Consider the following 11,611-nt stretch of genomic DNA (forward strand, 5'->3'; position numbering starts at 1 on the left):
TTTTTTTTCAAAATAAAATACTGGTCCCTATTTTTTAATTAATGATGTGGTTGTAAATAAAATAGTGTACAAACCTCGGAGGAAAGTTTTCATTATTGTCTCGAGATTTAGTTAATCTCTCGACAATAATGAAACACTTTCTTTCTCGGTATGTAATATACTATTCGTACTTTTCTGCCTAGGCGTTAAAATGACTTTTTTATATTATCAATCACGTCGCAAAAATTAATACTTTCGTGACGTTTGAAAAAAAATTCACGGCCTTTCAATCAACCCTTTTTTCCCAATTTTAAATATAAACTGATTCTAAATATTAAAGCATTTTGAAATACCAGAATTCGTAATATAAATTCAATTAAACGAATTAATATTAAGTACTTTACTAACAAAAAACATAACGGATATATCAGTTACAGAGGATGATAATTGCGCTTGTTACAATTTGTTTCGGATACAAAACAATACCGAAAAAATAAGCTCCCGACCTTTTCAATCTCTTCATTTGACAAAAAAAGTATCATCTATTTATTTGCCCAGACTAATTGCTGCAACTATAAATATGAATCTATTTACAAATTATCTACAATAAAAATTATGATCTTGATCAGTCAGTTTTTTTAAAGAACATCTTAGTCACAATGGTTTATAAATCGAAACTATATCTCTGCCTGATTTTCTTAATGAGTTTGAGTTTGTTGAGGAATTGTTTGGGCGACGAGAAAGAAACTATAAAACTCGGATTGAGGAACAACACAAACTACCGATCCCAGAATCGCTCTACGAGAAACGACGGGAATGAAGACGAGAACATCCTTAGAGTCGAGGCTAGAAAGTTCTTGAAACAATGCGGCAGTAAAAGAAACGACTCTGAGAACGAAAATAATTACGATATAAACTTCAATCAAGGTAATGGTGGCTCTGTTTATGACAGCAGAAATAATGACAGGAATAGTAGAAATTCTAACAGATATGGGTAAGCAAGCGTCTAATAATTTTGAATTCTAAATCTATACTAATATACAGGGTGTTTCAAAACAAATGCGAAAAACTTCAGGGGCTGATTCCTTGTTCAAAATAAAGGGTAGTTTGCTTCATAAACGTTGGGTCAAAAGTCAACCATTAGGGAGATATCGCGGTACAAGATGGCGGAAAAATAATGTTTTTATTTTTTATCTTGAAAACGAAAAGAGATAGACTAATGAAATTTTTTGGAAGCATTACTGTTATGAAAACACACTTTCTGGTAATTTTTTCACTTTTTTAAAATAAGTGGAAGGGGTTGAAATAAACTACCCTTATCATTCTTGTTAACGAAATTTAAAGAAAAATCTTATAAATACATGCAAAAAAAAAATTTGGATAGTTTAGTTTGTTTAGACACTTTTTTATCTCTTGTGTTTTTTTGGTAAAACTCACCGATTTGAAATTAAAAAATAAAAAGTAAAGCATTACATGTCAGGACAAAAAACATTTTGTATAAAGAATCTAGTAGGCTGCTGCCAAACAGTTTTATTTCGTAATAATATCGTTACATTTTCTTCTGAACGATAACCTCTTAAAAATTATTTAGCAAGACAATTTTTAATTCTGTATTTTAATTCAAATGAACGAGTTCTAAACCAACTGAACAAGGACCGAGAACTCCTCGACATAATAAAAAAGAGGAAAGCAGCCTATTTGGGCCATATCATGAGACATAGCAAGATGAATTCCTTCAGCTCATCATCGAGGGTAAAATTAAGGGAAAACGCGGACCCGGACGCCGGCAATGCTCCTGGCTGAAGAACATCAGGGATTGGACAGGCCTGGACTCACATACTTTGCTGAAAAGAGCGAAAAATAGAGAGGAATTTGCCGTGGTTGTTGCCGATCTTCACTGAATGGAGAAGGCACTTTAAGAAGAAGAAGTATTTTAATTCATGAAAGTACAAAATAATAAAAAAAAGTACATATTAAAAAATTAAAAATGTTTTTTGTCCTGATGGGGTAATGCTTTACATTTTATTTTATAATTTCAAATCGGTGAGTTTTATCAAAAAAACACAAGAGATAAAAAAGTTTCTAAACAAACTAAACTATCCAAATTAATTTTTGCATGTGTTTGATAAGAGAAAATTACCAGAAAGTGTGTTTTCATAACAGTAATGCTTCCATAAAATTTCATTAGTCTATCTCTTTTCGTTTTCAAGATAAAAAATGAAAACATTATTTTTCCGCCATCTTTGTACCGCGATATCTTCCTAATAGTTGACTTTTGACCCAACGTTTATGAAGCAAACTACCCTTTATTTTGAACAAGGAATCACCCCCTGAAGTTTTTCGCATTTGTTTTGAAACACCCTGTATAAACTCCTTAAGTGACTGACTCGCTGATTAATCACGATCCTGCTCAAACCACTCAACGTAAGAAGCTCAATTTTGTCATACAGGTTGATTCTAGGGTGTAGAGGTTCGATAAGAAGGGATTTTTCGAAATCCCAGTTCCAAGGGGGTGAAACCACCCCCCAAATATTACAATATTTTTATTTAAAAAACGGTCAAGTTTCCGAAAAAAAAACGCTTAAACACGTATATTTTATTTTGTTTTTTACATATTTTAAGATTTTTCAAAAATATATACAGGGTGTTTCGAAAAATCTGGTCATCGATTAATTACGATCCTGCTTAAAGCGCTTGACGTAAAAAGCTGATTTTTGGAAAATGGATTGACTTTAGGATGTAGAGGTTCGATAAGAAGGGATTCTTCGAAACTCGAATTCTTAGGGGGTGAAACCACCCCTCAAATATTAGAATATTTTTTATTTACAAACCGGTGAGTTTTTCGGAAAAACTCTTAAACACGTATATTTTATTTTGTTGTTTTACATATTTTAAGATTTTTTAAAAATTTATACAGGGTGTTTCATAAAATATGACCATTGATTAATCACGATTCTGCTTAAACTGCTTGACGTTTAAAGCTGATTTTTGGCAAACGGATTGACAGTGGGGTGTAGAGGTTCGATAAGGAAGGGTTTCTCGAATCTCAAATTCCAAGAGGGTGAAAACGCCCCTCAAATATTACAATATTTGTTATTTAAAAAACGGTCAGTCTTTCGGGAAAACGCTTGGACACGCATAAATTTATTTTGTTTTTTTACATATTTTGAAATTTTTTAAAAAATCATACAGGGTGTTCCAAAAAGTTGGGTAATTGATTAACCACGATTCTGCTTAAACTGCTTGACGTAAAAAGCTTATTTTTGGCAAGCGGATTTTTCGAAATTCAAATTCCAACGAGATGAAACTACAGAAGAAAGTTATATAATAATATCACCATATTGTGTTTTTTCTCATGCTGACATAAGGGTGAGAAAATTTTTATCCTGTTTGTATGTTAATGGAAATTCTTGCTTTGCTTTATCATCACCATTACAAATGATTAAATCGACGCGAACGAAGTCGCGGGTACGCGCTAGTATCATATATTTTCAGTATTTATTCATGAAAAAAAAAAACGTTTTAAATACAGTATGTCTCCGGATTCTCTTTATAAAAGGAAGTACTTTTTTATTATTAACATTTTGAGAGAAATGCATTTTTTATAAAAAAAATTGCAACTGTTTATTTATTTAACTTTCTAGTGTTCACTAGTTAGTATAAGTTATATTTTTTTTATTATGTAACAATACCATTTCGTTTTTATTTCTTGATAGATGGTTATTATTTATTTTGAGTTATGCCATATTTTCGGCTCCCTGTCAGTATCACCCCTTTCAATAACTAGCTTCATCCTTGGCGTAGCATTCAACTAATAGTCCAAGAGCTGGGTGCAATAACATGCAAGAGTTTACTGAAGGCCCATATTTTCAAAATCGATTGAAATTTTAACAATTGCTACTTTAATTAACGAGTCATTCCAAAAAGGAGTTTTTACAAACTGCCTTAAGACAGCAATAATTATTCCTCTGCATAAAGGAGGAGATAAAGATCAAGCTTCGAACTATCGCCCAATGGCTCTCCTGCCCACATTATCTAAGATCATTGAAAAATTGGTTAAAAAAAGGTTTCTATCTTTTCTCCTTGAGTATAAAATACTTACTACCCATCAATTTGGTTTTCTAAGTAACAGTTGCACAAACGATGCTATGTTCGACCTTTTTAATAATGTATACTCTAGCCTGAATAACCATCTTCTACAGCTACAATTTTCTGTGATTTCTCTACGGCTTTTGACTGTGTAAATCATAATATCTTATGTAGCATATTGCAATACTATGGTTTCATTGGAGTGCCGCTCGAATGGCTTAAGTCATATCTTGGCAACAGAAGGCAGCTTGTGAGGAATGATACCTCTATGTCTTCTTGTAAGCCTATAGAATGTGGTGCCCCTCAGGGATCAGTACGGTACCCTATTTTTTTCTGGTGTTTATCAACGATATTGCAAATCTAGAGACATTAGCGGTAAAATCTGCTTCTTTGCGGACGATGCTAGTTTCACTTGGAGCGGCCCAGATGTTAGGCACTATATAATACTGTTGCGGGCCGGTGTGGACTCGACCTAACCTCACAATATGGCCCGCCCTCGGATGACCTTAACATCGCATAGACACCGCAATGATTCATTCGTTCGAGAAGAATCGAGTCCCACTGGAATGGACGAGTACATACGAGAACATTCGAAAACCTTCTCTACGCCCCTAACGATCTATGGACAATTCTAGAGTTCTTTACCTGCCGGTATAAAAGCCGGCGGCCGTGGCCTACAGGGGGCAGTTATAAATATACAGTTGACGCGCTAAAATTCAAAATAAATTCTTAGTTATAAATCGTTTGTAAATAGTTCTATAAGTCGTTTATCGTTATTAGTTTTGTTAATTAGTGTTAAATAAATAGTGTTTAAATGAATTGAGACTTTCTATCCACACGGAACCGACGAAAAACGTAACAATACTATATCCAGTGTACCTTTTGTACTTAATAACACCACTATTGACGTCGTGGACTCTGTGAAATTCTTAGGACTTATTATAGACAACTCGTTAAAATGGGACTTGCACATCGAAGCTTAATCAAAGAAACTAAGTGCTGCCTGTTTTGCGCTAAGATCAGATTCTAAGGAACTTGACTTATCAACCTCTAGAATAGCCTATTATGCCCTTTTTGAGTCACATGTTCGTTATGCCCTTCCATTCTGGCGTACTTGCTGCGCAACAAAATTCGATCGTATTTTCAATCTTCAAAATAGAGCAGATCGATATTTATTGGGACTGAACAGTAGAACTCACTTCCAGAATTTCTTTAAAAATTTCAAAATACTGACTCTTCCTTCTTTATTCATTTTTGAATCCGTTTGCTTAATCCGCAAGCACATATCTGCTATTCCCGAAAGGCCGTCTCGCAATCATCCACTTAGGAATGCGGAGCTCGATCTTGATCTGCCAACCCCGAGCTAGGCTCAAATGCCAAAAAAATGTACAATCATCTGCCTTTGAATATCAAGTCGCTTTCATTCTTTCTCGCATTTCGCAAAGCTCTGAAATCACACTTACTGGAGACAGCCCTAAAAACGGTTTGAAAATTTGGAAAATTATAACACGAACTGTTTTTTATGAATTTTAAGACTGTATATTTTGATGTGTTAAAACTCTCAATAAATGTATGTTTTAGCAGAAGTCAGAATTGGAATTCCCAATATAATCAAGGGTCTCAAAATACCAACCGATACAAGCAAGGAGAACGTTTCAATCAACGTCAAAATTTCAATTACCCTGGTATGACAACTCCATATGGATCATCCAATCAGAACTACGGAGGATATCCTGATTCCTCAAATTACAACTCTCGGAGAAATAATTATGGCGCTGGTAATCCATATGCTCCACAAGGAAACTCTTTCAACTATGAAGAGAGTCAAAATAATAATCCTTACAATGGATACAATGGATACTCTTCCGGTTCCAATAATAATCAGAGAACGTCACAATGTGGTCCAAACAACAACGATAGGAATTATGGAAGAAATAATAATTATAATGGTAATTACTTTGGAATGTTTATTGTGGTTAAAGTAATTTTAATTTAAATCAATCTATAAATCATTCATACAGTCGAGTCGTTAGGTATATCATTTAATTGATTTCTAATATACAGGGAGGTCCGAACTGTATTCCGGAAACTTTGGCAGCATATTCTGCAGGTAAAAATAAGTAAAAAATTCCTATAAAATTATGTCCTAAAATGTTTTGTATCGGAGATACAAGGTATAGAAGTTTTATTTTTATTTTAATTTCTTTTTTCAAATAATTTTTGAAGTAACGTCAATATTTGGATGAAAATTATTGTTTGGCAGTTTTTTGTTATAAGAAATTTGATTTTTATATCAACATGGCTCCTACTTGTAGAAGGCGCCACCTACATATTTTTAACTGGTACCTGTACAAAATTACTCAGTAAAAAAATATACATTTACTATGTTATCCAGTGCTTTTCAAAATTTAAGCAAAATATTTTTTATATATTTAGCAAAATATTTTTTTTTGATAATTTCAAAATAAAACAACTCGGTTATTTTGGAATTACTTGAAAAACGACAAAGAGACTATCCACACACCGGAAAAGTCTAGGGATATTACAATTTTATCCAGCCATAGTCAGTAATTTTATTATTTGCATTTCTGACATAATAAAATTAAAATAAACAAATAGTTTACAGGACGTACTGGAAATAAAAATGCGAAATTTACCGAATTTTTCAAATTTACCTTGATTTTTATTGAACTCAAAAAAATACACACATTTTTTTTATTCTAAACTGTGAATTAAAAAAAAAGATAAAACCATTTTTACTTAATAAAGGGTATGGCCTCCTCTACTGTTCGTTACAGCCCTACATCGTCTCTCCATGCTCCTGATCAGGTTGTCCATCTCTTCTTGAGGTACAGCCTGCCACGCTGCATTCACGGCCCGAACCAGATCCCTACGAGTTTCACGAGGCATACCCATTCTCAAAATTCTTCTTTGGACCGCGTCCCATACGTGCTCGATGGGGTTGAAGTCAGGAGATTGTGCCGGCCAGGGTAAGATGTTTAATTGATGAGCATTGATAAACTCACTTACCACTCTGGCTGTATGAGGCCGTGCATTGTCATGCATGAGAATGAAGTTTCTCCCAAAATCATTGGCATATGGTAACACGACAGGTTCAAGAATTAAATCACGATATATGATTCCTGTTAGAAACCTTTCAAGAAAAACGAGATCGGGTTTTCGGACTAACTGGACTCCTCCCCAGACCATAACTGTTCCACCTTGATAAGGGTGCACTTCCTGAACATGATCCAACCGAATAAGATTTCCCGGTTCTCTCCACACCCTAAGCCTTCTTGAATCCGGATGAATTCAAGCGTGACTCATCCGTGAAGAGAACATTGGCCCATTGTTCATTCGACCACTGAACATGATCTTGAGCCCACAAATATCGTACCTCTCGATTTCCTCTCGTTAAGGGTTGAGCTCTCCAGGGGCGTCTGCTTCTTAAGTTGACCTATCTTAATCTATTGCGAACAGTGTCAGGACTAACGGTTACGTTATGTGTTTTCTGGAGAATTAAACTAAGCTCTGGTGCTGTAAGAGTCGGTCGGCGTCGAGCATTTAATTGTAAAAAATGATCTTGCTGAGGGGTAGTAATGCGATGTCGCCCTGTGTGCCTTTCAGCAACATCACCACTTTTACGGTATCGTGCACTTAAGGCTGATTCATGGTACACCGGGCCGTACCCGAGCCGGGCACGTTCCGTGCAGTAGACACCGGGCCACGTCCGGGCCTTCAATATATGTTGCACCGAGTGGACAACGGGGATCGTGTCCGTGCCGATTATATTCTAGAAAACAGTGTTGCCGCAGTGGTACATTTGTACCAAATTTGATACTTTTAATTCTATTTGGTACAGTGGTACTACATTTTCAAATCCAGGATGATTTGGTACAATAATTATTTTCCACGCGCACCGAAAATGAATAGATATTTAATAATTATTGTCGTTGATATTGCATTAAACGCGCTTACCGATACCATTCGGAGAAAATCGGCATTAATTAACGACGTATTATAAACGTTGTAATGTCCATAGCGTTGCCTATATTAAATAACCCGAAGAAAAAACTTGAAAATTTACTGTTTCTGACATGCTTCTATATTTGCGTTTTTTTTTTTAATAAAATTTAAGTTTTCCAAGTATTGTGTGTAGTATTAGAATTACTTAGATTTCTTCAACCTATACATACTTATAATTGGGTTTTCTGAATTTCTATTTCATGTTTTTCGTCTCGATTTGTGTCTTTCTCCAGGAAGTTTTTTTATGTAGAAATTCACAGCGACCAAACCGGTTAAAGTCATTTGCAGATGTATTTTGTTGTGCTTTAAAAAATTGTACCAAAGTGGTACATTTTTAGTTTATAATGTAGTACGCGCTAAAAGTTGGGTGCGGCAACACTGCTAGAAAACAGTCGCTATAGGCCCGTAGGCGAACGAAGTATTTAGCCCGGGCGACTCATTTATGTTTGCCGCAACGGGGCCGGACCGTAGCGGATCCGAGGAAAAATGTACACCGACATTTCTCGGACGGGGCACGGACGGGTTCCGGCGAAGCTCGGCCCGTGCTCGGCTTAGCATGAATGCATAGGTATAAATACCATTTGACAATGTTTGGCCGTGCCTTCACCGTCGCACGGCCCCGGCCCGTCACGGTGTACCATGAATCAGCCTTTAATCGCGATATTACACTTTGTGTTGTATTTAATGCTCTAGCTACGTCGATTTGGCGCATTCCAGCTTCGAGCATACCCATGGCCCTTAGCATTTCGTCTCTGTTAAGATGTCTACGCTCCATAATGTCGTTTAATACTAAACAGAATTATTTGAATGAATTCTGGCCAGTTATCATAAAAACATAGCCAGTACAGGTTAAATTCGAACAATTGATGCTAGGTGCTTTTAATACATTTGACAAAAAATGCACAAACACTTCTGCAAATATCCCAAATTTAGAAATAACTAGTGTGACTACTTCGTTTCAATCGAAGTAGAAAGAATCGGCCTACAAATATGTGGTTGTTTATTCAAAACATTTATTTTTAACTTTAATAAAATGATATCCCTAGATTTTTCCGGTGTGTGTATGTTTAGCAGGTTAACACATTTCACCAACGATATGTTTCTTTTATAGACAAGAACAGTTATCCTAATAGGACTGCTCATTCAGCCGAAAGTGTCTGCCAGGTGCATGCGAAAGCTCCTCGCTTTGTTGCGTCATTGTAGTCCTTGTCATGACAGTGTGTGTATTATTGGTTGCCGGATGCAAAACGTTTATTATTTAGTTTATTTATTTAAACACTTTATATGTATCCAGTATAGAAAATTAACTGCATTCTTTTTAGAGTACTTCCATATTTAGCTTTAAAATAATTAATAAACAATAATCGTATGCACTTAGTAAGTACTTAGTCACAATCCACAACACAAAATGAACGTATTTATACACTCTATAACTCTAAAAACTTTAAAACACTTTTTTTACATTTAAAATTGACAAAATAATTAGGTAACTCAAAATTTCTCAGCTGTTATTTTTATAAGTTTATCATAGGCAACCAATAATACACACTATCATGACAATGACTACAATGACGTCACAACTGTCAGCTGAAGCGCGGGAAGAGGCGAACGTACGTCTTATGAGGATGAGCAATCATATTAGTTTTCCGTTTTTGTTTTATAGAGATCTGGATATATTTGCACTTATTTAAGACTCGCCCTGTATAGTTTATTAAAATGTTTGCCGGCACTCTGAATTAGTTAAAATAATAATCCTTTCAATTATCTCTTTAAGGAACGATTTTTATTTCGTTTATAGGAAACAATAATGACGACGCCAACCGAAATCCATATAACATGTATAATATGCATCGCTTGAAGAGATATAACCATTCTGATTCTGATGACAAAAAAGATGATGATGATGACGATGATGAGGTAGAATAATTAACAAATAAAAGATTTTTATTATAATCCTATTTTTTTAGTGTGTTAGTCAATGCATATTTGGGTACTTGCAGTTGGTGAGTTTGACAAATAATGATATCTACTTCAACAAAATAAATAAATTTTCACAAATTTTAGTTAGATGAGGACAGAACACCATCGGAATCGATGGTTATAAAATGGCTTCAGGATCATATTTCAGGCAGTGACATAAACAGAATCAAAGCATTAAGAGACGCAAGAAGATGCTTTGCTAGATTAATAACCACTGATACAGAAGATGGATGCGAATTTTCGACAGAATTAGCAAAATGTCTTGAATTGCATATAGAATAATTTTTATTTTTGTTATTTTAGCGCTTAATCGTATTTTAGCACTAATAATATTGTTTTATGGTTATAGCGGTACTATTGTAAGTTTATTATAAATATGTTGATATTAAGCGTCTATAAGTATCTTCGTGTAAAACCAGTTATATACCGGGTGCTTCTCAAAAGTGGTTCATCCCCTATAACTTTTTAATTTTTTTAGATAAAAAAACGAAATTTGATATGTTAGTATATGACATAAATTGGGATTGATTGGCGTATTCAATCGTTTTCGGTCATTTGCTGTTTCACCGGAAATGACTACAACTTTTGATTTTTAAGTGGCACCCTCGGTATTTTGTTACTTTATTCGATAGAAAATGACACTCTGAATAGAATGACGTATCATATGTCAACTTTTGACATTTTTGAATATGATTTATTTGAAATTGCAACATGAAAACGTTGTTTTCAAAACGACAATTTTACTAGAGAATGACTAGAAATGTCAAGTGTGTAGTACCAAATTATTCGTATAAAAATGCTTCTTCCAAATATGATAATGAGCCACCCCCGTTCCAGTTGAAAAAATTGAGATATATGATTAAAAATACGATTTGGGTTGCTTTAAACCTGCCAGGACAAGACACTGAAACTGAAAAAAAATGACACTCTAGATTGGTGGACAAATGAAATATCAAAAGTTGACATATGATATATCATTCTGTTCAGAATACCATTTTCTATTAAATAAAGTAAAAAAAAATACAGAGGGGTACCGTTTAAAAATCAAAAGTTGTAGTTATTTCCGGTGAAACAGGAAGTGACCGGAAAGAATTGAATACGTCAATCAATCCTAATTTATGTCGTATAGTAACATACCAAATCTCGTTTTTTTATCTGGAAAATATAAAAAAGTTATAGGGGTGAGCCACTTTTGAGACGCATCCGGTATAGAACTTTGTTTTATAACAAAATAAAAAAACGACAGCGAATTTGTAAAAAAAGAAATTAAATCAGATTGAATTTCATGAATAAATTTGGCCAAAGAAGAAAATAACATGTCAACAAGTTATTAGAGTTAATAAAATGCAGTAAACAATTTTTTGTATGTCTAAAAATAAACCAATAATATTTTTAAATCTACGTATATCGAGTAGACAAAAAAATAAAGTGTATAAGTGGCTAAACTTCAGATTTATTTACATAAATATTATATTATTAAATTTCATAAATAGATATTTCATCTATATTTTTGATAACAAAAATTTTATACACAAGA

General features: G+C 34.1%; 1 protein-coding gene across 2 annotated transcripts; it reads left to right on the forward strand.

The window, feature by feature from the left end:
- Positions 1–107: 107 nt before the first annotated feature.
- Positions 108–10,591, forward strand: LOC115885620 (probable serine/threonine-protein kinase clkA). 2 transcript variants are annotated; one of them, XM_030904583.1, is made up of 5 exons: positions 108–973; positions 5,650–6,017; positions 9,893–10,011; positions 10,062–10,097; positions 10,159–10,591. In XM_030904583.1, exons 1-5 carry the CDS (start codon positions 639–641, stop codon positions 10,354–10,356), a joined length of 1,056 nt encoding a protein of 351 aa, XP_030760443.1. In that variant the 5' UTR covers positions 108–638; the 3' UTR covers positions 10,357–10,591. The 2 variants fall into 2 exon arrangements, with proteins under 2 accessions (XP_030760443.1, XP_030760444.1); XM_030904584.1 differs by having other exon boundaries at positions 5,653–6,017.
- Positions 10,592–11,611: the final 1,020 nt, after the last annotated feature.

Source organism: Sitophilus oryzae, unplaced genomic scaffold (assembly GCF_002938485.1).
Source record: "Sitophilus oryzae breed Bouriz unplaced genomic scaffold, Soryzae_2.0 scaffold_402_pilon_pilon, whole genome shotgun sequence".
Classification (NCBI taxonomy): domain Eukaryota; kingdom Metazoa; phylum Arthropoda; class Insecta; order Coleoptera; family Curculionidae; genus Sitophilus; species Sitophilus oryzae.

Excerpts from the sequence above, each read along its gene's own strand:
- LOC115885620 (XM_030904583.1), top strand. The coding sequence starts at position 639 with ATGGTTTATAAATCGAAACTATATCTCTGCCTGATTTTCTTAATGAGT. Across the intron at positions 974-5,649 it reads AGAAATTCTAACAGATATGG|CAGAAGTCAGAATTGGAATT; the intron begins GTAAGCAAGCGT and ends TGTATGTTTTAG. Across the intron at positions 10,012-10,061 it reads ATGATGATGACGATGATGAG|TGTGTTAGTCAATGCATATT; the intron begins GTAGAATAATTA and ends CTATTTTTTTAG.